This window comes from Dendropsophus ebraccatus, chromosome 10 (assembly GCF_027789765.1).
Source record: "Dendropsophus ebraccatus isolate aDenEbr1 chromosome 10, aDenEbr1.pat, whole genome shotgun sequence".
Lineage (NCBI taxonomy): Eukaryota > Metazoa > Chordata > Amphibia > Anura > Hylidae > Dendropsophus > Dendropsophus ebraccatus.
The window spans coordinates 1,607,005-1,632,820 of record NC_091463.1 but is presented as its reverse complement, the minus strand read 5'-3'; the positions used below and the strand labels follow the sequence as shown (position 1 = coordinate 1,632,820).

Genomic DNA, 25,816 nt, shown 5'->3' with positions numbered 1-25,816 from the left:
CATACCCCATACAGTGTAATATCCCTCCCCCCCCAACATACCCCATACAGTGTAATATCCCTGCCCCCCCCCCCCCCCCCCAACATACCCCATACAGTATAAGGGCCCTATTGCACCAACAGATTATCTGACAGATTTTTTTGAGCCAAAGCCAGGAATGGATTATACACAGAGAACAGGTTATAAAGGAAAGACTGAGATTTCTCCTCTAATCACATCATTACTGGCGTTGGCTTAAATAGTAATAGGGCCCTGACACCCTAAGTAAAATAGTGTAAAATAACACACCCATGCATAGTACATAACCCACACAGTGTAACCCCTCCTGACTACTGTATACAACACACCCCCAATATACAGTGTAACCCCTCCTGACTACATTATACTACACCCCCACTACACAGTGTAACCGATCCTGACTACAGTATACTACACCCTCCCTACTATACAGAGTAACCCCTCCTGACTACTGTATACTACACCCTCCCCACTTTACAGTGTAACCCCCTCCGACTACAGTATACTACACCCTCCCCACTATACAGTGTAACCCCCTCCGACTACAGTATACTACACCCCCGCTATACAGTGTAACCCCCTCCGACTACAGTATACTACACCCCCGCTATACAGTGTAACCCCCTCCGACTACAGTATACTACACCCCCGCTATACAGTGTAACCCCCTCCGACTACAGTATACTACACCCCCGCTATACAGTGTAACCCCTCCTGACTACAGTATACTACACCCCACACTATACAGTGTAACCCCTCCTGACTACAGTATACTACACCCCACACTATACAGTGTAACCCCTCCTGACTACATTATACTACACCCCACACTATACAGTGTAACCCCTCCTGACTACAGTATACTACACCCCACACTATACAGTGTAACCCCTCCTGACTACAGTATACTACACCCTCCCCACTTTACAGTGGAACCCCTCCGACTACAGTATACTACACCCTCCCCACTTTACAGTGTAACCCCTCCGACTACAGTATACTACACCCTCCCCACTTTACAGTGTAACCCCTCCGACTACAGTATACTACACCCCCGCTATACAGTGTAACCCCCTCCGACTACAGTATACTACACCCCCGCTATACAGTGTAACCCCCTCCGACTACAGTATACTACACCCCCGCTATACAGTGTAACCCCCTCTGACTACAGTATACTACACCCTCCCCACTTTACAGTGTAACCCCTCCGACTACAGTATACTACACCCCCGCTATACAGTGTAACCCCCTCCGACTACAGTATACTACACCCCCACTATACAGTGTAACCCCCTCTGACTACAGTATACTACACCCCCGCTATACAGGGTAACCCCTCCTGACTAGAGTATAGTAGACCCCCACTGTACAGTGTAACCCTTTCCTGACTACAGTATATTACACCCCCACTATACAGTGTAACCCCTCCTGACTACAGTATACTACACCCCCTATAGTGTAACCCCTTCTGACTACAGTATACTACACACTACACTATACAGTGTAACCCCTCCTGACTACAGTATATTACACCCCCCACTATACAGTGTAACCCCTCCTGACTACAGTATACTACACCCCCCCTTATACAGTGTAACCCCTCCTGACTACAGTATACTACACCCCACACTATACAGTGTAACCCCTCCTGACTACTGTATACTACACCCCCGCTATACAGTGTAACCCCTCCTGACTACAGTATACTACACCCCCGCTATACAGTGTAACCCCTCCTGACTACAGTATACTACACCCCCCACTATACAGTGTAACCCCTCCTGACTACAGTATACTACACCCCCGCTATACAGTGTAACCCCTCCTGACTACAGTATACTACACCCCCGCTATACAGTGTAACCCCTCCTGACTACAGTATACTACACCCCCGCTATACAGTGTAACCCCTCCTGACTACAGTATACTACGCCCCTCTATACAGGGTAACCCCTCCTGACTACAGTATACTACACCCCCACTATACAGTGTAACCCCTCCTGACTACAGTATACTACACCCCCCACTATACAGTGTAACCCCTCCTGACTACAGTATACTACACCCCACACTATACAGTGTAACCCCTCCTGACTACAGTATACTACACCCCCCACTATACAGTGTAACCCCCTCCTGACTACAGTATATTACACCCCCCACTATACAGTGTAACCTCTCCTGACTACAGTATACTACACCCCCCACTATACAGTGTAACGCCCTCCTGACTACAGTATACTACGCCCCCGCTATACAGGGTAAACCCCTCCTGACTACAGTATACTACACCCCCGTCTATACAGTATAACCCCTCCTGACTACAGTATACTACACCCCCGCTATACAGTGTAACCCCTCCTGACTACAGTATACTACACCCCCGCTATACAGTGTAACCCCTCCTGACTACAGTATACTACGCCCCCGCTATACAGGGTAACCCCTCCTGACTACAGTATACTACACCCCCACTATACAGTGTAACCCCTCCTGACTACAGTATACTACACCCCCCACTATACAGTGTAACCCCTCCTGACTACAGTATACTACACCCCCCACTATACAGTGTAACCCCTCCTGACTACATTATACTACACACCCCTATATTGTAACCCCTCCTGACTACATTATACTACACACCCCTATATAGTATAACCCCTTCTGACTACAGTATACTACACCCCCCCCCCCCCCACTAAACAGTGTAACCCCTCCTGACTACAGTATACTACACCCCCCCACTATACAGTGTAACCCCTCCTGACTACAGTATACTACACCCCCACTATACAGTGTAACCCCTTCTGACTACAGTATAATGCACCCCCGCTATACAGGGTAACCTCTCCTGACTACAGTATACTACACCCCCCACTATACAGTGTAACCTCTCCTGACTACATTATACTACACCCCCCACTATATAGTGTAACCCCTCCTGACTACAGTATACTACACCCCTATATTGTAACCCCTCCTGACTACAGTATACTACACACCCCCACTATACAGTGTAACCCCTCCTGACTACAGTATATTACACCCCCACTATACAGTGTAACCCCTCCTGACTACATTATACTACACACCTATATTGTAACCCCTCCTGACTACAGTATACTACACACCCCCACTATACAGTGTAACCCCTCCTGACTACATTATACTACACCCCCACTACACAGTGTAACCCCCTCTGACTACAGTATACTACACACTACACTATACAGTGTAACCCCTCCTGACTACTGTAAACTACACCCCTATAGTGTAACCCCTCCTGTCTACAGTATACTACACCCCAATATAGAGTGTAACCCCTCCTGACTACATTATACTACACCCCCCACTATACAGTGTAACCCCTCCTGACTACATTATACTACACCCCCGCTATACAGTGTAACCTCTCCTGACTACAGTGTACTACACCCCCGCTATACAGTGTAACCTCTCCTGACTACAGTATATTACACTCCCAACTATACAGTGTAACCCCTCCTGACTACAGTATACTACACCCCCCAATATACAGTGTAACCTCTCCTGACTACAGTATACTACACCCCTATATTGTAACCCCTCCTGACTACAGTATACTACACCCCCACTATACAGTGTAACCCCTCCTGACTACAGTATACTACACCCCCCACTATACAGTGTAACCCCCTCTGACTACAGTATGCTACACCCCCCACTATACAGGGTAACCCCTCCTGACTACAGTATATTACACCCCCCAATATACAGTGTAACCTCTCCTGACTACAGTATACTACACCCCCACTATACAGTGTAACCTCTCCTGACTTCAGTATACTACACCGCTATAGTGTAACCCCTCCTGACTACAGTATACTACACCCCCACTATACAGTGTAACCCCTCCTGACTACAGTATATTACACCCCCCACTATACAGTGTAACCCCTCCTGACTACAGTATATTACACCCCCAACTATACAGTGTAACTCCTCCTGACTACAGTATACTACACCCCCACTATACAGTGTAACCCCTCCTGACTACAGTATACTACACCCCCCACTATACAGTGTAACCCCTCCTGACTACAGTATACTACACCCCCCACTATACAGTGTAACCTCTCCCGACTACAGTATACTACACCCCTATATTGTAACCCCTCCTGACTACATTATACTACACACCCCCACTATACAGTGTAACCTCTCCTGACTACAGTATACTACACCCCCCACTATACAGTGTAACCTCTCCTGACTACAGTATACTACACCCCTATATTGTAACCCCTCCTGACTACATTATACTACACCCCCACTATACAGTGTAACCTCTCCTGACTACAGTATACTACACCCCTATATTGTAACCCCTCCTGACTACAGTATATTACACCCCCCACTATACAGTGTAACCCCTCCTGACTACAGTATACTACACCCCCACTATACAGTGTAACCCCTCCTGACTACAGTATACTACACCCCCACTATACAGTGTAACCCCTCCTGACTACAGTATACTACACCCCAACTATACAGTGTAACCCCTCCTGACTACAGTATATTAAACCCCCACTATACAGTGTAACTCCTCCTGACTACAGTATACTACACCCCCACTATACAGTGTAACCCCTCCTGACTACATTATACTACACACCCCTATATTGTAACCCCTCCTGACTACATTATACTACACACCCCTATATTGTAACCCCTCCTGACTACATTATACTACACACCCCTATACAGTATAACCCCTTCTGACTACAGTATACTACACCCCCCACTATACAGTGTAACCCCCTCTGACTACAGTATACTACACCCCCGCTATACAGTGTAACCCCCTCTGACTACATTATACTACACCCCACTATAGAGTGTAACCTCTCCTGACTACATTATACTACACACCCCCACTATATAGTGTAACCCCTCCTGACTACAGTATACTACACCCCCACTATACAGTGTAACCCCCTCTGACTACAGTATACTACACACCCCTATACAGTGTAACCCCTCCTGACTACAGTATACTACACCCCTATATTGTAACCCCTCCTGACTACAGTATACTACACACCCCAACTACACAGTGTAACCCCTCCTGACTACAGTATATTACACCCCCACTATACAGTGTAACCCCCTCCTGACTACAGTATACTACACACCCCAACTATACAGTGTAACCTCTCCTGACTACAGTATACTACACCCCTATATTGTAACCCCTCCTGACTACAGTATACTACACACCCCAACTATACAGTGTAACCCCTCCTGACTACAGTATATTACACCCCCACTATACAGTGTAACCCCCTCCTGACTACAGTATGCTACACCCCCCACTATACAGTGTAACCTCTCCTGACTACAGTATTCTACACCCCTTTATTGTAACCCCTCCTGACTACAGTATACTACACACCCCTATATTGTAACCCCTCCTGACTACAGTATACTACACACTACACTATACAGTGTAACCCCTCCTGACTATAGTATACTACACCCCCACTATAGAGTGTAACCCCTCCTGACTACAGTATACTACACCCCCCTATACAGTATAACCCCTCCTGACTACATTATACTACACACTACACTATACAGTGTAACCCCTCCTGACTACAGTATACTACACCTCCACTATAGAGTGTAACCCCTCCTGACTACAGTATACTACACACTACACTATACAGTGTAACCCCTCCTGACTACAGTATACTACACACTACACTATACAGTGTAACCCCTCCTGACTACAGTATACTACACCCCCACTATAGAGTGTAACCCCTCCTGACTACAGTATACTACACCCCCCACTATACAGTGTAACCCCTCCTGACTACAGTATACTACACCCCTATACAGTATAACCCCTCCTGACTACAGTATACTACACCCCCCCTATACAGTATAACCCCTCCTGACTACATTATACTACACACTACACTATACAGTGTAACCCCTCCTGACTACAGTATGCTACACCCCCCACTATACAGTGTAACCTCTCCTGACTACAGTATTCTACACCCCTTTATTGTAACCCCTCCTGACTACAGTATACTACACACCCCTATATTGTAACCCCTCCTGACTACACTATACTACACACTACACTATACAGTGTAACCCCTCCTGACTACAGTATACTACACCCCCACTATAGAGTGTAACCCCTCCTGACTACAGTATACTACACCCCTATACAGTATAACCCCTCCTGACTACAGTATACTACACCCCCTATACAGTATAACCCCTCCTGACTACATTATACTACACACTACACTATACAGTGTAACCCCTCCTGACTACAGTATACTACACCTCCACTATAGAGTGTAACCCCTCCTGACTACAGTATACTACACCTCCACTATAGAGTGTAACCCCTCCTGACTACAGTATACTACACACTACACTATACAGTGTAACCCCTCCTGACTACAGTATACTACACACTACACTATACAGTGTAACCCCTCCTGACTACAGTATACTACACCCCCACTATAGAGTGTAACCCCTCCTGACTACAGTATACTACACCCCTATACAGTATAACCCCTCCTGACTACAGTATACTACACCCCCCCTATACAGTATAACCCCTCCTGACTACAGTATACTACACCCCTATACAGTATAACCCCTCCTGACTACAGTATACTACACCCCCCCTATACAGTGTAACCCCTCCTGACTACATTATACTACACACTACACTATACAGTGTAACCCCTCCTGACTACAGTATACTACACCTCCACTATAGAGTGTAACCCCTCCTGACTACATTATACTACACCCCCACTATACAGTGTAACCCCTCCTGACTACAGTATACTACAACCCCCACTATACAGTGTAACCCCTCCTGACTACAGTATACTACACCCCCGCTATACAGTGTAACCTCTCCTGAATACAGTGTACTACACCCCCGCTATACAGTGTAACCCCTCCTGACTACAGTATATTACACTCCCAACTATACAGTGTAACCCCTCCTGACTACAGTATACTACACCCCCCACTATACAGTGTAACCTCTCCTGACTACAGTATACTACACCCCTATATTGTAACCCCTCCTGACTACAGTATATTACACCCCCCACTATACAGTGTAACCCCTCCTGACTACATTATACTACACCCCCACTATACAGTGTAACCCCTCCTGACTACAGTATATTACACCCCCCACTATACAGTGTAACCCCTCCTGACTACAGTATACTACACACCCCTATACAGTATAACCCCTCCTGACTACATTATACTACACCCCCACTATACAGTGTAACCCCTCCTGACTACAGTATACTACACCCCCCACTATACAGTGTAACCCCTTCTGACTACAGTATACTACACCCCCCTCTATACAGTGTAACCTCTCCTGACTACAGTATACTACACCCCCGCTATACAGTGTAACCCCTCCTGACTACAGTATATTACACCCCCACTATACAGTGTAACCCCTCCTGACTACAGTATATTACACCCCCACTATACAGTGTAACCCCCTCCTGACTACATTATATTACACCCCCACTATACAGTGTAACCCCTCCTGACTACATTATATTACACCCCCACTATACAGTGTAACCCCTCCTGACTACAGTATATTACACCCCCCCACTATACAGTGTAACTCCTCCTGACTACATTATACTACACACCCCTATATTGTAACCCCTCTTGACTACATTATACTACACACCCCTATACAGTATAACCCCTTCTGACTACAGTATACTACACCCCCCACTATACAGTGTAACCCCCTCTGACTACATTATACTACACCCCACTATAGAGTGTAACCCCTCCTGACTACATTATACTACACACCCCCACTATACAGTGTAACCCCTCCTGACTACAGTATACTACACCCCCACTATACAGTGTAACCCCCTCTGACTACAGTATGCTACACCCCCCACTATACAGTGTAACCTCTCCTGACTACAGTATACTACACCCCTATATTGTAACCCCTCCTGACTACAGTATACTACACACCCCAACTATACAGTGTAACCCCTCCTGACTACAGTATACTACACCCCTATACAGTATAACCCCTCCTGACTACAGTATACTACACCCCCCCCTATACAGTATAACCCCTCCTGACTACATTATACTACACACTACACTATACAGTGTAACCCCTCCTGACTACAGTATACTACACCTCCACTATAGAGTGTAACCCCTCCTGACTACAGTATACTACACACTACACTATACAGTGTAACCCCTCCTGACTACAGTATACTACACACTACACTATACAGTGTAACCCCTCCTGACTACAGTATACTACACCCCCACTATAGAGTGTAACCCCTCCTGACTACAGTATACTACACCCCTATACAGTATAACCCCTCCTGACTACAGTATACTACACCCCCCCCTATACAGTATAACCCCTCCTGACTACATTATACTACACACTACACTATACAGTGTAACCCCTCCTGACTACAGTATACTACACCTCCACTATAGAGTGTAACCCCTCCTGACTACATTATACTACACCCCCCACTATACAGTGTAACCCCTCCTGACTACAGTATACTACACCCCCGCTATACAGTGTAACCCCTCCTGCCTACAGTATACTACACCCCCGCTATACAGTGTAACCCCCTCTGACTACAGTATGCTACACCCCCCACTATACATTGTAACCTCTCCTGACTACAGTATACTACACCCCTATATTGTAACCCCTCTTGACTACAGTATACTACACACCCCAACTACACAGTGTAACCCCTCCTGACTACATTATACTACACACCCCAACTATACAGTGTAACCCCTCCTGACTACAGTATATTACACCCCCACTATACAGTGTAACCCCCTCCTGACTACATTATACTACACCCCCACTATACAGTGTAACCCCTCCTGACTACAGTATACTACACCCCCACTATACAGTGTAACCCCTCCTGACTACAGTATATTACACTCCCACTATACAGTGTAACCCCCTCCTGACTACAGTATATTACACCCCCACTATACAGTGTAACCCCTCCTGACTACAGTATACTACACCCCCCACTATACAGTGTAACCCCCTCTGACTACAGTATGCTACACCCCCCACTATACAGTGTAACCTCTCCTGACTACAGTATACTACACCCCTATATTGTAACCCCTCCTGACTACAGTATATTACACCCCCACTATACAGTGTAACCCCTCCTGACTACAGTATATTACACCCCCACTATACAGTGTAACCCCTCCTGACTACAGTATACTACACCCCTATATTGTAACCCCTCCTGACTACAGTATATTACACCCCCACTATACAGTGTAACCCCTCCTGACTACAGTATATTACACCCCCCACTATACAGTGTAACCTCTCCCGACTACAGTATACTACACCCCTATATTGTAACCCCTCCTGACTACATTATACTACACACCCCCACTATACAGTGTAACCCCTCCTGACTACAGTATATTACACCCCCACTATACAGTGTAACCCCTCCTGACTACAGTATACTACACCCCTATATTGTAACCCCTCCTGACTACAGTATATTACACCCCCACTATACAGTGTAACCCCTCCTGACTACAGTATACTACACCCCCACTATACAGTGTAACCCCTCCTGACTACATTATACTACACACCCCTATATTGTAACCCCTCCTGACTACATTATACTACACACCCCTATATAGTATAACCCCTTCTGACTACAGTATACTACACCCCCCACTATACAGTGTAACCCCCTCTGACTACAGTATACTACACCCCCGCTATACAGTGTAACCCCTCCTGACTACATTATACTACACCCCACTATAGAGTGTAACCTCTCCTGACTACATTATACTACACCCCAACTATAGAGTGTAACCCCCTCTGACTACAGTATATTACACCCCCACTATACAGTGTAACCCCTCCTGACTACAGTATATTACACCCCCACTATACAGTGTAACCCCTCCTGACTACAGTATACTACACCCCCACTATACAGTGTAACCCCTCCTGCCTACAATATACTACACCCCCACTATACAGTGTAACCCCCTCTGACTACAGTATGCTACACCCCCCACTATACAGTGTAACCTCTCCTGACTACAGTATACTACACCCCTATATTGTAACCCCTCCTGTCTACAGTATACTACACACCCCAACTATACAGTGTAACCCCTCCTGACTACAGTATATTACACCCCCCACTATACAGTGTAACCCCTCCTGATTACAGTATACTACACACCCCAACTATACAGTGTAACCCCTCCTGACTACAGTATACTACACACCCCAACTATACAGTGTAACCCCTCCTGACTACAGTATATTACACCCCCACTATACAGTGTAACCCCCTCCTGACTACATTATACTACACCCCCCACTATACAGTGTAACCCCTCCTGACTACAGTATACTACACCCCCACTATACAGTGTAACCCCTCCTGACTACAGTATACTACAACCCCCACTATAGAGTGTAACCCCTCCTGACTACAGTATACTACACCCCTATACAGTATAACCCCTCCTGACTACAGTATACTACACCCCCCTATACAGTATAACCCCTCCTGACTACATTATACTACACACTACACTATACAGTGTAACCCCTCCTGACTACATTATACTACACACCCCTATACAGTGTAACCCCTCCTGACTACAGTATACTACACACTACACTATACAGTATAACCCCTCCTGACTACAGTATACTACACCCCCACTATAGAGTGTAACCCCTCCTGACTACAGTATACTACACCCCTATACAGTATAACCCCTCCTGACTACAGTATACTACACCCCCACTATACAGTGTAACCCCTCCTGACTACAGTATACTACACCTCCACTATAGAGTGTAACCCCTCCTGACTACATTATACTACACACCCCTATACAGTATAACCCCTCCTGACTACAGTATACTACACCTCCACTATAGAGTGTAACCTCTCCTGACTACATTATACTACACACCCCTATACAGTGTAACCCCTCCTGACTACAGTATACTACACACCCCTATACAGGGTAACCCCTCCTGACTACAGTATACTACACCGCCACTATAGAGTGTAACCCCTCCTGACTACAGTATACTACAACCCCCACTATACAGTGTAACCCCTCCTGACTACAGTATACTACACCCCTATACAGTGTAACCCCTCCTGACTACAGTATACTACACCTCCACTATAGAGTGTAACCTCTCCTGACTACAGTATACTACACCCCCCACTATACAGTGTAACCTCTCCTGACTACAGTATACTACACCCCTATATTGTAACCCCTCCTGACTACAGTATACTACACCCCCCCACTATATAGTGTAACCCCTCCTGACTACAGTATACTACAACCCCCACTATACAGTGTAACCCCTCCTGACTACAGTATACTACACCCCTATACAGTGTAACCCCTCCTGACTACATTATACTACACACCCCTATACAGTATAACCCCTCCTGACTACAGTATACTACACCCCCCACTATACAGTGTAACCTCTCCTGACTACAGTATACTACACACCCCTATATTGTAACCCCTCCTGACTACATTATACTACACACCCCTATATAGTATAACCCCTCCTGACTACAGTATACTACACCCCTATACAGTGTAACCCCTCCTGACTACAGTATACTACACCCCTATACAGTATAACCCCTCCTGACTACAGTATACTACACCCCCCCTATACAGTATAACCCCTCCTGACTACAGTATACTACACCCCTATACAGTATAACCCCTCCTGACTACATTATACTACACCCCCGCTATACAGTGTAACCCCTCCTGACTACAGTATATACCACACCCCACTATATAGTGTAACCTCTCCTGACTACATTATACTACACCCCCACTATACAGTGTAACCCCTCCTGACTACAGTATACTACACCCCTATACAGTATAACCTCTCCTGACTACATTATACTACACACCCACTATACAGTGTAACCCCTCCTGACTACAGTATATTACACCCCCACTATATAGTGTAACCTCTCCTGACTACATTATACTACACCCCCACTATATAGTGTAACCCCTTCTGACTACAGTATACTACACCCCCACTATACAGTGTAACCCCTCCTGACTACAGTATACTACACCCCTATACAGTATAACCTCTCCTGACTACATTATACTACACCCCTATACAGTGTAACTCCTCCTGACTACATTATACTACACCCCTATACAGTGTAACTCCTCCTGACTACATTATACTACACACCCCTATACAGTATAACCCCTTCTGACTACAGTATATTACACCCCCACTATACAGGATAACCCCCCCCCCCCGTGAACAATACACACCCTGAGTACAGACGGACAGACACTTCTCGGGGTACTCACCAGGTAACTATAATGGGTTAGTTTGGCCAGATAAGGGCTACTGGGCACCACCTGGACATTTAAGAATTCTCCGACCTGCAGGACTTTGTTCTCCTTGTTCCAGTTTATGTACAGGTAGCTCTTGGTCAGTGACCGGTAGGCAGTAGCTTTGTACTCGACGCTTGCTTGATTTTCCTCTTGTAGGTTATTATCAGCCGTGGTAATCTATGAGAGACACATTGTTTTTGCCCCTCAGCAGGAAATAGCGCTTACATCATTAGTGTGCAGGAAGGTCTGAGGTGACATCATCAGGGTGCAGGCAGGGGGGCTGGTGACATCATCAGTGCAGGTGGAGGGCGATGACATTAGTGCAGGGGGGCGAGAGGAGCAGTTACATTCTTAGTATGTAGGCAGGTGGGTGGATAATCAGGGTGCAGGCAGGGGGGCTGGTGACATCATCAGGGTGCAGGCAGGGGGGCGGTAACATCATCAGGGTATAGGAAGGGGGGCCGGTGACATCATCAGGGTGCAGGCAGGGGGGAGGTAACATCATCAGGGTGCAGGCAGGGGGGAGGTAACATCATCAGGGTGCAGGCAGGGGGGAGGTAACATCATCAGGGTACAGGAAGGGGGGCCGGTGACATCATCAGGGTGCAGGCAGGGGGGCTGGCGACATCATCAGGGTGCAGGCAGGGGGGCGGTAACATCATCAGGGTACAGGAAGGGGGGCCGGTGACATCATCAGGGTGCAGGCAGGGGGGCTGGTGACATCATCAGGGTGCAGGCAGGGGGGAGGTAACATCATCTGTTAAGCTGGGGGGGCGGAAACATCATCAGGGTGCAGGAAGGGGGGGCGGTGACATCATCAGGGTGCAGGCAGGGGGGAGGTAACATCATCAGGGTGCAGGCAGGGGGGCTGGTGACATCATCAGGGTGCAGGCAGGGGGGAGGTAACATCATCAGGGTGCAGGCAGGGGGGCTGGTGACATCATCAGGGTGCAGGCAGGGGGGAGGTAACATCATCTGTTAAGCTGGGGGGGCGGTAACATCATCAGGGTGCAGGCAGGGGGGCTGGTGACATCATCGGTGCAGGTGGAGAGCGATGACATCAGTGAGGGGGGGGGGGGGGAGAGGAGCAGTTACATCCTTAGTATGCAGGCAGGTGGGTGGATAATCAGGGTGCAGGAAGGGGGGAGGTGACATCATCAGGGTGCAGGAAGGGGGGAGGTGACATCATCAGGGTGCAGGAAGGGGGGCCGGTGACATCATCAGGGTGCAGGAAGGGGGGAGGTGACATCCTCAGGGTGCAGGAAGGGGGGCCGGTGACATCATCAGTGCAGGTGGAGAGCGATGACATCAGTGAGGGGGGGGGGTAGAGGAGCAGTTACATCCTTAGTATGCAGGCAGGTGGGTGGATAATCAGGGTGCAGGAAGGGGGGAGGTGACATCATCAGGGTGCAGGAAGGGGGGCCGGTGACATCATCAGGGTGCAGGAAGGGGGGAGGTGACATCATCAGGGTGCAGGAAGGGGGGAGGTGACATCATCAGGGTACAGGAAGGGGGGAGGTGACATCATCAGGGTACAGGAAGGGGGAGGTGACATCATCAGGGTGCAGGAAGGGGGGCCGGTGACATCATCAGGGTGCAGGAAGGGGGGAGGTGACATCACCACTTACTTTGAAATCCAGGGCAGTGACATCCGCTGGGATGTTCACCACAAACACGCCGACCCCTTTATCGTCGGTCTCCCTGGTCAGGTGTCTCTGGTTGCCCAGGGCGATGACCTCTCCGCCATCTTGGACCATTTCCCCAGTGAGTGTCAGCCGGATTTTAGACACCTCATTGTCTAACGTGTCCTTCACCTGAACCTGATGAGACACAACAAGACTATGACGTCCCCCTCTGCACAGGAGTCACCTGACCACAGGAGCCTCAGTAGTGCAGCTCACCTTCACGTAGTACGGCAGGGTGGGCCTCACATAAAGGGGGGTGCCGATCAGCTTCAGGGTGTACGGCGTTATAACGTACCGGACGTCAGAGTTCTCACTCTCTTCAGACTGTGATCCTGAGGGAAAAGCGAGCGAGATGAAAGAGAGACCCCCGCACCCCCCGAATGCAGCGCCGCCAGTCACATGACTACATGTATAAGCACATAGGGCCAGAAGGCCACAGCCGGCTCCCACAACTTGTATCCCCAATGACAATATAAAAACTAACTTTTAATAACTAGACTAATAAAATCAGTGACCGTAATGTAAAGTACTAGAAAGAAAGGCGAGGTCGGTGAAGGTAAAAGCCCAGCCCGCTGAGACCACCTCTCCGTGTCCTTATGCCGCCATACGGCTAGTGTCAGATAGAAGGTAAGTACTCCATATGGGAGCGATGCTGCTATGTATAATCACACACATACACACTGTCCCCGCCACTAGTGTCACCCAAGCATGGCCGTCATCAGGCACCGGACAAATGGCGGCCGTGTGCCTAGACATGGCGCTCCTCATATAGACCCTCATAGCTCCCTCATCCAAGGATTCCCAACCGCCGGGCCAATGAAATGGTCCGAGGTCGGATACCAGGCAGAAAGAGTTAATGGGCCATCTTACCCCATAGGTTGCATATTCCTCAGCACGCTCACATTAGTATGGCGTCCAATCCGCAATACGAATGGTCAGTGCAGACCCGTCTGACATCATAATCCTGTTACCGTAACACTTGTATTTGTTGCCGATGTGTTAGGCATGTAGTCGGGTCCACTAGTGATAGATGAGGTTAGTGCGTTCCTGCCTCATTTACCGTATACCTGACCCCATGGTTGGCAGTATACATGTCCCTCACTGTCCATTGCTGCTATCCATCTCCAGGCGGTATATTTATACCTAGTTACCTGTAAGTATAATTCTTGTGTGGACTTTGGCCATAGAGTCGGCTCTGCTCCATGAATGATGTATAAGGTGAGGGCTGCGGCTATTGGATGAAGTCACATGACATGCGCATTAGAGGTTTGACCTACTGATGTGCACGTCGGTGCATGCGTACTGAGAGAGCGCAGAGGTGGAGGACTCTACGTTCAGTGACTTGCACAATGACAGTCGCATATAGTGGTGGAGTCTACGTCCTGGGACATGTGCAGTAGAGGGTTTACTCCACTTCTTGCCTCACGCCGGCGCAGTAGCAGCTGGTGAGTATTAGAGACTAAGTTCTCAGGCATGCGCGGCCCAGGATTATGATGTCAGACGGGTCTGCACTGACCATTCGTATTGCGGATTGGACGCCATACTAATGTGAGCATGCTGAGGAATATGCAACCTATGGGGTAAGATGGCCCATTAACTCTTTCTGCCTGGTATCCGACCTCGGACCATTTCATTGGCCCGGCGGTTGGGAATCCTTGGATGAGGGAGCTATGAGGGTCTATATTAGGAGCGCCATGTCTAGGCACGCGGCCGCCATTTGTCCGGTGCCTGATGACGGCCATGCTTGGGTGACACTAGTGGCGGGGACAGTGTGTATGTGTGTGATTATACATAGCAGCATCGCTCCCATATGGAGTACTTACCTTCTATCTGACACTAGCCGTATGGCGGCATAAGGACACGGAGAGGTGGCTGGGCTTTTACCTTCACCGACCTCGCCTTTCTTTCTAGTACTTTACATTACGGTCACTGATTTTATTAGTCTAGTTATTAAAAGTTAGGTTTTATATTGTCATTGGGGATACAAGTTGTGGGAGCCGGCTGTGGCCTTCTGGCCCTATGTGCCTATATACTTTGTATACCCCCTTTCCCCTGCAGGACATCTCTACATCTCTACTGCCCCCCCCCCCCCACTACAGTACAGCACCCCCTGCAGGACTGACATCTCTACTACCCCCCCACTGCACTACAGCACCCCCTGCAGGACTGACATCTCTACTACCCCCCCACTGCACTACAGCACCCCCTGCCGGACTGACATCTGTACTACCCACCCCCCTACACTACAGCACCCCCTGCAGGACTGACATCTTTACTGCCCTCCCCCACTACACTACAGCACCCCCTGCCGGACTGACATCTGTACTACCCACCCCCCTACACTACAGCACCCCCTGCAGGACTGACATCTCTACTACCCCCCCACTACACTACAGCACCCCCTGCAGGACTGACATCTCTACTACCCCCCCACTGCACTACAGCACCCCCTGCAGGACTGACATCTGTACTCCCCCCCCCCCCACTGCACTACAGCACCCCCTGCAGGACTGACATCTTTACTGCCCCCCCCCACACTGCACTACAGCACCCCCTGCAGGACTGACATCTGTACTCCCCCCCCCCCCCCCCACTGCACTACAGCACCCCCTGCAGGACTGACATCTGTACTCCCCCCCCCCCCTACACTACAGCACCCCCTGCAGGACTGACATCTTTACTGCCCCCCCCCCCTACACTACAGCACCCCCTGCAGGACTGACATCTGTACTACCCCCCCACTACACTACAGCACCCCCTGTAGGACTGACATCTCTACTACCCCCCCACTACACTACAGCACCCCCTGTAGGACTGACATCTGTACTACCCACCCCCCTACACTACAGCACCCCCTGCAGGACTGACATCTGTACTCCCCCCCCCCCCCCTACACTACAGCACCCCCTGCAGGACTGACATCTTTACTGCCCTTCCCCCACTGCACTACAGCACCCCCTGCAGGACTGACATCTGTACTACCCACCCCCCTACACTACAGCACCCCCTGCAGGACTGAAATCTGTACTACCCACCCCCCTACACTACAGCACCCCCTGGTGGACTGACATCTGTACTACCCACCCCTCTACACTACAGCACCCCCTGCAGGACTGACATCTGTACTACCCCCCCCCCCCCCCACTGCACTACAGCACCCCCTGCAGGACTGACATCTGTACTACCCACCCCCCTACACTACAGCACCCCCTGCAGGACTAAGAGATGTCTCCGCTCACCCGCTGTCTCTTCCACAGTGGCCGCTATATACAGGTAGGAGTCAGTCACATCCTCCAGCCGCGAGTATCCGAGCTCCCGCACCGCCCGCTCACTATTCAGCAGGAACTCGGCTTCTCCATTAGTCATCTGTAAAGAGGAGAGGAGACCAGTGATGGGGACTATCGGGGGGCGAGGTGATGGGGACCACCGGGGGGCGGGGTGATGGGGACCACCAGGGGGCAGGGTGATGGGGACCACCAGGGGGGAGGAGGTGACGGGGACCACCAGGGGGGAGAAGGTGATGGGGACCACCAGGGGGGAGGAGGTGACGGGGACCACCAGGGGGGAGAAGGTGATGGGGACCACCAGGGGGGAGGAGGTGATGGAGACCACCAGGAGGGAGGAGGTGATGGGGACCACCAGGGGGGAGGAGGTGATGGGGACCACCAGGGGGGAGGAGGTGATGGAGACCACCAGGGGGGAGAAGGTGATGGAGACCACCAGGGGGGAGGAGGTGATGGAGACCACCAGGGGGGAGAAGGTGATGGGGACCACCAGGGGGGAGGAGGTGATGGAGACCACCAGGGGGGAGGAGGTGACGGGGACCACCAGGGGGGAGAAGGTGATGGGGACCACCAGGGGGGAGGAGGTGATGGGGACCAGCAGGGAGGAGGAGGTGATGGGGACCACCAAGGGGGAGGAGGTGATGGAGACCACCAGGGGGGAGGAGGTGATGGAGACCACCAGGGGGGAGGAGGTGATGGAGACCACCAGGGGGGAGGAGGTGATGTGGACCGCTAGGGGGGAGGAGGTGATGGGGACCGCCAGGGGGGAGGAGGTGATGGAGACCACCAGGGGGGAGGAGGTGATGGGGACCACCAGGGGGGAGGAGGTGATGGGGACCACCAGGGGGGAGGAGGTGATGGGGACCACCAGGGGGGAGGAGGTGATGGAGACCACCAGGGGGGAGGAGGTGATGGAGACCACCAGGGGGGAGGAGGTGATGGGGACCGCCAAGGGGGAGGAGGTGATGAAGACCGCTAGGGGGGAGGAGGTGATGGAGACCGCCAGGGGGGAGGAGGTGATGGGGACCACCAGGGGGGAGGAGGTGATGGGGACCACCAGGGGGGAGGAGGTGATGGAGACCACCAGGGCAAGGGGGGGGGTGGAAGGGGACCACCAGGGGGACGGAGTGATGGGGACCACCAGAGAATGAGGTGATGGGGTCCAGCAGGGGGGTGGGGTGATGGGGACCACCAAGGGGGTGGGGTGATGGGGACCATCAGGGGGGTGAGGTGATGGGGACCACCAGGGGGGCGGGGTGATAGTGACCACCAGGGGGGCGGAGGCAGACCTCCAGGAGGGCGGGGGGATTGGGACCACCAGGGAGTTGCTCTTACCGTCTGCACATCGATGGATTTCGGCAGCATGCTCCTCTTGCCATCTTGCAGTAACCCGTAGCGGACGTACACCTGGGCCTGCTCCACCTTCTTACCATAATAATAGCTGGAAATGTGACCAAGAAGCAAATCCTCACACCCCACATAGTAGTGAGAGAGTATATTATATATCTATGGAGCTGTATACTCTGGTGCTGTGGGTTCCCCCTAGTGGCCGGCAGGCAGTATATTACTCCTGTGCTGTGGGCTCCCCCTAGTGGCCGGCAGGCAGTATATTACTCCTGTGCTGTGGGCTCCCCCTAGTGGCCGGCAGGCAGTATATTACTCCTGTGCTGTGGGCTCCCCCTAGTGGCAGGCAGGCAGTATATTACTCCTGTGCTGTGGGCTCCCCCTAGTGGCGGGCAGGCAGTATATTACTCCTGTGCTGTGGGCTCCCCCTAGTGGCAGGCAGGCAGTATTTTACTCCTGTGCTGTGGGCTCCCCCTAGTGGCGGGCAGGCAGTATATTACTCCTGTGCTGTGGGCTCCCCCTAGTGGCGGGCAGGCAGTATATTACTCCTGTGCTGTGGGCTCCCCCTAGTGGCGGGCAGGCAGTATATTACTCCTGTGCTGTGGGCTCCCCCTAGTGGCGGGCAGTATATTACTCCTGTGCTGTGGGCTCCCCCTAGTGGCGGGCAGTATATTACTCCTGTGCTGTGGGCTCCCCCTAGGGGCGGGCAGGCAGTATAGTGGCAGGCAGGCAGTATATTACTCCTGTGCTGTGGGCTCCCCCTAGTGGCCGGCAGGCAGTATATTACTCCTGTGCTGTGGGCTCCCCCTAGTGGCCGGCAGGCAGTATATTACTCCTGTGCTGTGGGCTCACCCTAGTGGTGGCTGTATATTACTCCTGTGCTGTGGGCTCCCCCTAGTGGCGGGCAGTATATTACTCCTGTGCTGTGGGCTCCCCCTAGTGGCCGGCAGGCAGTATATTACTCCTGTGCTGTGGGCTCCCCCTAGTGGCAGGCAGGCAGGCAGTATATTACTCCTGTGCTGTGGGCTCCCCCTAGTGGCAGGCAGGCAGGCAGTATATTACTCCTGTGCTGTGGGCTCCCCCTAGTGGCCGGCAGGCAGTATATTACTCCTGTGCTGTGGGCTCCCCCTAGTGGCCGGCAGGCAGTATATTACTCCTGTGCTGTGGGCTCCCCCTAGTGGCGGGCAGGCAGTATATTACTCCTGTGCTGTGGGCTCCCCCTAGTGGCGGGCAGGCAGTATATTACTCCAGTGCTGTGGGCTCCCCCTAGTGGCAGGCAGGCAGGCAGTATATTACTCCTGTGCTGTGGGCTCCCCCTAGTGGCGGGCAGGCAGTATATTACTCCTGTGCTGTGGGCTCCCCCTAGTGGCAGGCAGGCAGTATATTACTCCTGTGCTGTGGGCTCCCCCTAGTGGCGGGCAGGCAGTATATTACTCCAGTGCTGTGGGCTCCCCCTAGTGGCGGGCAGGCAGTATATTACTCCTGTGCTGTGGGCTCCCCCTAGTGGTGGGCAGTATATTACTCCTGTGCTGTGGGCTCCCCCTAGTGGCGGGCAGGCAGTATATTACTCCAGTGCTGTGGGCTCCCCCTAGTGGCGGGCAGGCAGTATATTACTCCTGTGCTGTGGGCTCCCCCTAGTGGTGGGCAGTATATTACTCCTGTGCTGTGGGCTCCCCCTAGTGGCCGGCAGGCAGTATATTACTCCTGTGCTGTGGGCTCCCCCTAGTGGCGGGCAGGCAGTATATTACTCCAGTGCTGTGGGCTCCCCCTAGTGGCGGGCAGGCAGTATATTACTCCTGTGCTGTGGGCTCCCCCTAGTGGCGGGCAGGCAGTATATTACTCCTGTGCTGTGGGCTCCCCCTAGTGGCCGGCAGGCAGTATATTACTCCTGTGCTGTGGGCTCCCCCTAGTGGCGGGCAGGCAGTATATTACTCCTGTGCTGTGGGCCCCCCCTAGTGGCCGGCAGGCAGTATATTACTCCTGTGCTGTGGGCTCCCCCTAGTGGCGGGCAGGCAGTATATTACTCCTGTGCTGTGGGCTCCCCCTAGTGGCGGGCAGTATATTACTCCTGTGCTGTGGGCTCCCCCTAGTGGCGGGCAGGCAGTATATTACTCCTGTGCTGTGGGCTCCCCCTAGTGGCAGGCAGGCAGTATATTACTCCTGTGCTGTGGGCTCCCCCTAGTGGCGGGCAGGCAGTATATTACTCCAGTGCTGTGGGCTCCCCCTAGTGGCGGGCAGGCAGTATATTACTCCTGTGCTGTGGGCTCCCCCTAGTGGTGGGCAGTATATTACTCCTGTGCTGTGGGCTCCCCCTAGTGGCGGGCAGGCAGTATATTACTCCAGTGCTGTGGGCTCCCCCTAGTGGCGGGCAGGCAGTATATTACTCCTGTGCTGTGGGCTCCCCCTAGTGGTGGGCAGTATATTACTCCTGTGCTGTGGGCTCCCCCTAGTGGCCGGCAGGCAGTATATTACTCCTGTGCTGTGGGCTCCCCCTCGTGGCGGGCAGGCGGTATATTACTCCAGTGCTGTGGGCTCCCCCTAGTGGCGGGCAGGCAGTATATTACTCCTGTGCTGTGGGCTCCCCCTAGTGGCGGGCATGCAGTATATTACTCCTGTGCTGTGGGCTCCCCCTAGTGGCGGGCAGGCAGTATATTACTCCTGTGCTGTGGGCTCCCCCTAGTGGCAGGCAGGCAGTATATTACTCCTGTGCTGTGGGCTCCCCCTAGTGGCGGGCAGGCAGGCAGTATATTACTCCTGTGCTGTGGGCTCCCCCTAGTGGCGGGCAGTATATTACTCCTGTGCTGTGGGCTCCCCCTAGTGGCGGGCAGTATATTACTCCTGTGCTGTGGGCTCCCCCTAGTGGCGGGCAGGCAGTATATTACTCCTGTGCTGTGGGCTCCCCCTAGTGGCGGGCAGGCAGTATATTACTCCTGTGCTGTGGGCTCCCCCTAGTGGCGGGCAGGCAGTATATTACTCCTGTGCTGTGGGCTCCCCCTAGTGGCGGGCAGGCAGTATAGGAGGACACTTACCTTGCTCTCACGGTGACCCTGAACTCTCTGAACGTCTCGTATGATATAAAGTTTCTCTCAGGTTTTATGGTGACGAAGAATCGGGGCAGCACTGAAATACAGAAGACAGTGTAATTACCGTAATACACCATGTATACAGCCAGTGTAATTACCGTAATACACCATGTATACAGCCAGTGTAATTACCGTAATACACCATGTATACAGCCAGTGTAATTACCGTAATACACCATGTATACAGCCAGTGTAATTACCGTAATACACCATGTATACAGCCAGTGTAATTACCGTAATACACCATGTATACAGCCAGTGTAATTACCGTAATACACCATGTATACAGCCAGTGTAATTACCGTATTACACTATATACAGACAGTGTAATTACTGTATCATACCGTGTATACAGCCAGTGTTATTACCGTACTACACCGTATATACAGTGAGTGTAATTACCGTATTACACCATATATACAGTGAGTGTAATTACCTTATTACACTGTGTATACAGCAAGGGTAATTACCATACTACACAGTGTATACAGCCAGTGTAATTACCGTATTCTTTTACTTCAAACACAGTGGTCGCTGAGGTTGTGTAGTTCGCATTGTAGGCGGCCTCTATCTTCCACGTCCCAAATCTGAAGGAAAGGGATCAGAAAAACATGACCTGCCGCAACTTACTAACACTGGGCTCCACCAATTCTGTTCCACAGCTCCACCCACCCATCACACACCTCCACCCACCTGTCCGACAGCTCCACCCACCTGTCCGACAGCTCCACCCACCCATCACACAGCTCCACCCACCTGTCCGACAGCTCCACCCACCCGTCCGACAGCTCCACCCACCCATCACACAGCAACACCCAGCCGTCCGACAGCTCCACCCACCTGACCGACAGCTCCACCCACCCGTCACACAGCTCCACCCACCTGTCCGACAGCTCCACCCACCCGTCCAACAGCTCCACCCACCCGTCCGACAGCTCCACCCACCCATCCCACAGCCCCACCCACCCATCACACAGCTCCACCCACCCGTCCGACAGCCCCACCCACCCGTCCCACAGCTCTGGGGATGGAGAAATCATTTACTTGGGGTTGGCTGGAATCTTGAAGTCAGGGAAGGAGATGATGCCGGTGATGTCTGGCTGGGTGACAACGTCCATAACAACCTCATCTGGATCCTAAATATAAAGCAAAAAAGGCGTAACAGGATCTATCAGGAAGACATGCTGTGCAATGGAGGGGAGCTGCAGCCATGGCCTCATGTGGGGTGGTATACTTGTCACAGGAAGTCATACACTCTAGTCCCCTCCAGAGCTGCACTCACTATTCTGCTGTTACATCATGTCTCATCCTCCAGAGCTGCACTCACTATTCTGCTGTTACATGCTTTCTCATCCTCCAGGGCTGCACTCACTATTCTGCTGTTACATCCTGTCTCATTCTCTAGAGCTGCACTCACTATTCTGCTATTACATCATGTCTTACCCTCCAGAGCTGCACTCACTATTCTGCTGTTACATCCTGTCTCATCCTCCAGAGCTGCACTCACTATTCTGCTGTTACATCATGTCTCATCCTCCAGAGCTGCACTCACTATTCTGCTGTTACATCCTGTCTCATCCTCCAGAGCTGCACTCACTATTCTGCTGTTACATCCTGTCTCATCCTCCACAGCGGCACTCACTATTCTGCTGTTACATCATGTCTTACCCTTCAGAGCAGCACTCACTATTCTGCTGTTACATCCTGTCTCATCCTCCAGAGCTGCACTCACTATTCTGCTCTTACATCCTATCTCACCCTCCAGAGCTGCACTCACTATTCTGCTGTTACATCGTGTCTCATCCTCCAGAGCTGCACTCACTATTCTGCTGTTACATCTGTCTTACCCTCCAGAGCTGCACTCACTATTCTGCTGTTACATCATGTCTCCTCCTCCAGAGCTGCACTCACTATTCTGCTGTTACATCCTTTCTCATCCTCCAGAGCTGCACTCACTATTCTGCTGTTACATCATGTCTTATCCTCGAGAGCTGCACTCACTATTCTGCTGTTACATCATGTCTCATTCTCTAGAGCTGCACTCACTATTCTGCTGTTACATCCTGTCTCCTCCTCCAGAGCTGCACTCACTATTCTGCTGCTACATCCTGTCTCATCCTCCAGAGCTGCACTCACTATTCTGCTGTTACATCCTGTGTCATCCTCCAGAGCTGCACTCACTATTTTGCTGTTACATCCTGTCTCATTCTCTAGAGCTGCACTCACTATTCTGCTGTTACATCCTGTCTCACCCTCCAGAGCTGCACTCACTATTCTGCTGTTACATCCGGTCTCATCCTCCAGAGCTGCACTCACTATTCTGCTGTTACATCCTGTCTCATCCTCCAGAGCCGCACTCACTTTTCTGCTGTTACATCATGTCTCCTCCTCCAGAGCTGCACTCACTAGTCCGCTGTTACATCCTTTCTCATCCTCCAGAGCTGCACTCACTATTCTGCTGTTACATCATGTCTCATCCTCGAGAGCTGCACTCACTATTCTGCTGTTACATCCTTTCTCATCCTCCAGAGCTGCACTCACTATTTTGCTGTTACATCATGTCTCACCCTCCAGAGCTGCACTCACTATTCTGCTGTTACATCATGTCTCATTCTCTAGAGCTGCACTCACTTTTCTGCTGTTACATCATGTCTCCTCCTCCAGAGCTGCACTCACTATTCTGCTGTTACATCATGTCTTATCCTCCAGAGCTGCACTCACTATTTTGCTGATGCACCATGACCAACATGTTATCCAAAAATATCTAAACAATACAATGCACCAAGTATTAGATACCAGAAAGCTCTTCCCTGCATGGGTCGGATGGATAGGGACATCCAGGAACATATATTTAGCAGCTGGTAAGAAGGTTGCATTGGAGGGGGGGGGGGGGGTCATCTCACACTGCCTCTGCACACACCTTACACTGCCGCTGCATACACACCACCACACACCTCATGCAGTGTCCCACCTCGGGTGTTGCTATTGGTTACACCCTTCGTAAAAGCCTGTCTTATGTGGTGATGTAGTAGTGATAAAATTTCACCACTAGATGTTGCTATTTCAGGTATGTGTACTTAATTGCTGCACGGCTGATGTATGTAAAAGGTTATTGTTTATTTGTGTGTCACATTGATCTGTGAACCTATGGGAGTCTCTTCTTCTGTTCTATCATCTCTCTCTTTAGTTCTTCTATTGCACTCCTTCTATTGCACTACTCACAGCGCACCTTAGATACGCTGAGGAAGGAAGTCACATGGGCGGAGGAAGTGCATGAGACTTTTGTGTTGGATGTAGTAGGGGAAGGATGCAAGCTAGACAGCTCCCTACAGTGGTCCTCTCTGGGCCCTGGCCCTCTGCCAGGTCCCCCTACTCTCAGGAGTTAGTCCCCGTATAGGTAGGAAGCAAGACAAGATGCAGCTAACAGTTTTCTCTCAGCTTACTCTACACAACACTATGCAGCGCTAAACTCCTACAGGAGAGGTCAACTCAGAGGTCATCTCAACCCACGCTGTGGACTTGGAGAGTCACAGTGCAGGACAGTATCCAGAGCCAGCAGTAAGCTAGGAACTGATCTGCCCGCTCCCTGATATCTTCTGCCCGCTCCCCGGTATCTTCCTGAATTCTGCCTGCTCCCTGATATCTTCTGCCCGCTCCCTGATATCTTCTGCCCGCTCCCTGATATCTTCTGCCCGCTCCCTGATATCTTCTGCCCGCTCCCCGGTATCTTCCTGTCTTCTGCCCGCTCCCTGATATCTTCTGCCCGCTCCCCGGTATCTTCCTGAATTCTGCCTGCTCCCTGATATCTTCTGCCCGCTCCCCGGTATCTTCTGCCCGCTCCGCGGTATCTTCCAGTCTTCTGCCCGCTCCCCGG

At 51.1% G+C, this 25,816-nt stretch overlaps 1 protein-coding gene across 2 annotated transcripts in view; it reads right to left on the bottom strand.

Annotated features, from left to right (window-relative positions):
- Positions 1-25,816, bottom strand: part of LOC138803016 (complement C5-like) — a 184,538-nt gene that overhangs the window by 118,059 nt on the left and 40,663 nt on the right. For both annotated transcript variants that reach the window (XM_069986831.1, XM_069986832.1), the window contains exons 5-12: positions 22,987-23,078; positions 22,447-22,529; positions 21,889-21,979; positions 18,851-18,956; positions 17,471-17,597; positions 14,448-14,563; positions 14,175-14,366; positions 12,520-12,723 (exon numbers count right to left, since the gene is read on the bottom strand). In XM_069986831.1, the coding sequence (XP_069842932.1) occupies positions 12,520-12,723; positions 14,175-14,366; positions 14,448-14,563; positions 17,471-17,597; positions 18,851-18,956; positions 21,889-21,979; positions 22,447-22,529; positions 22,987-23,078 (1,011 nt within the window). The remainder of the gene's footprint in view (positions 1-12,519; positions 12,724-14,174; positions 14,367-14,447; positions 14,564-17,470; positions 17,598-18,850; positions 18,957-21,888; positions 21,980-22,446; positions 22,530-22,986; positions 23,079-25,816) is intronic.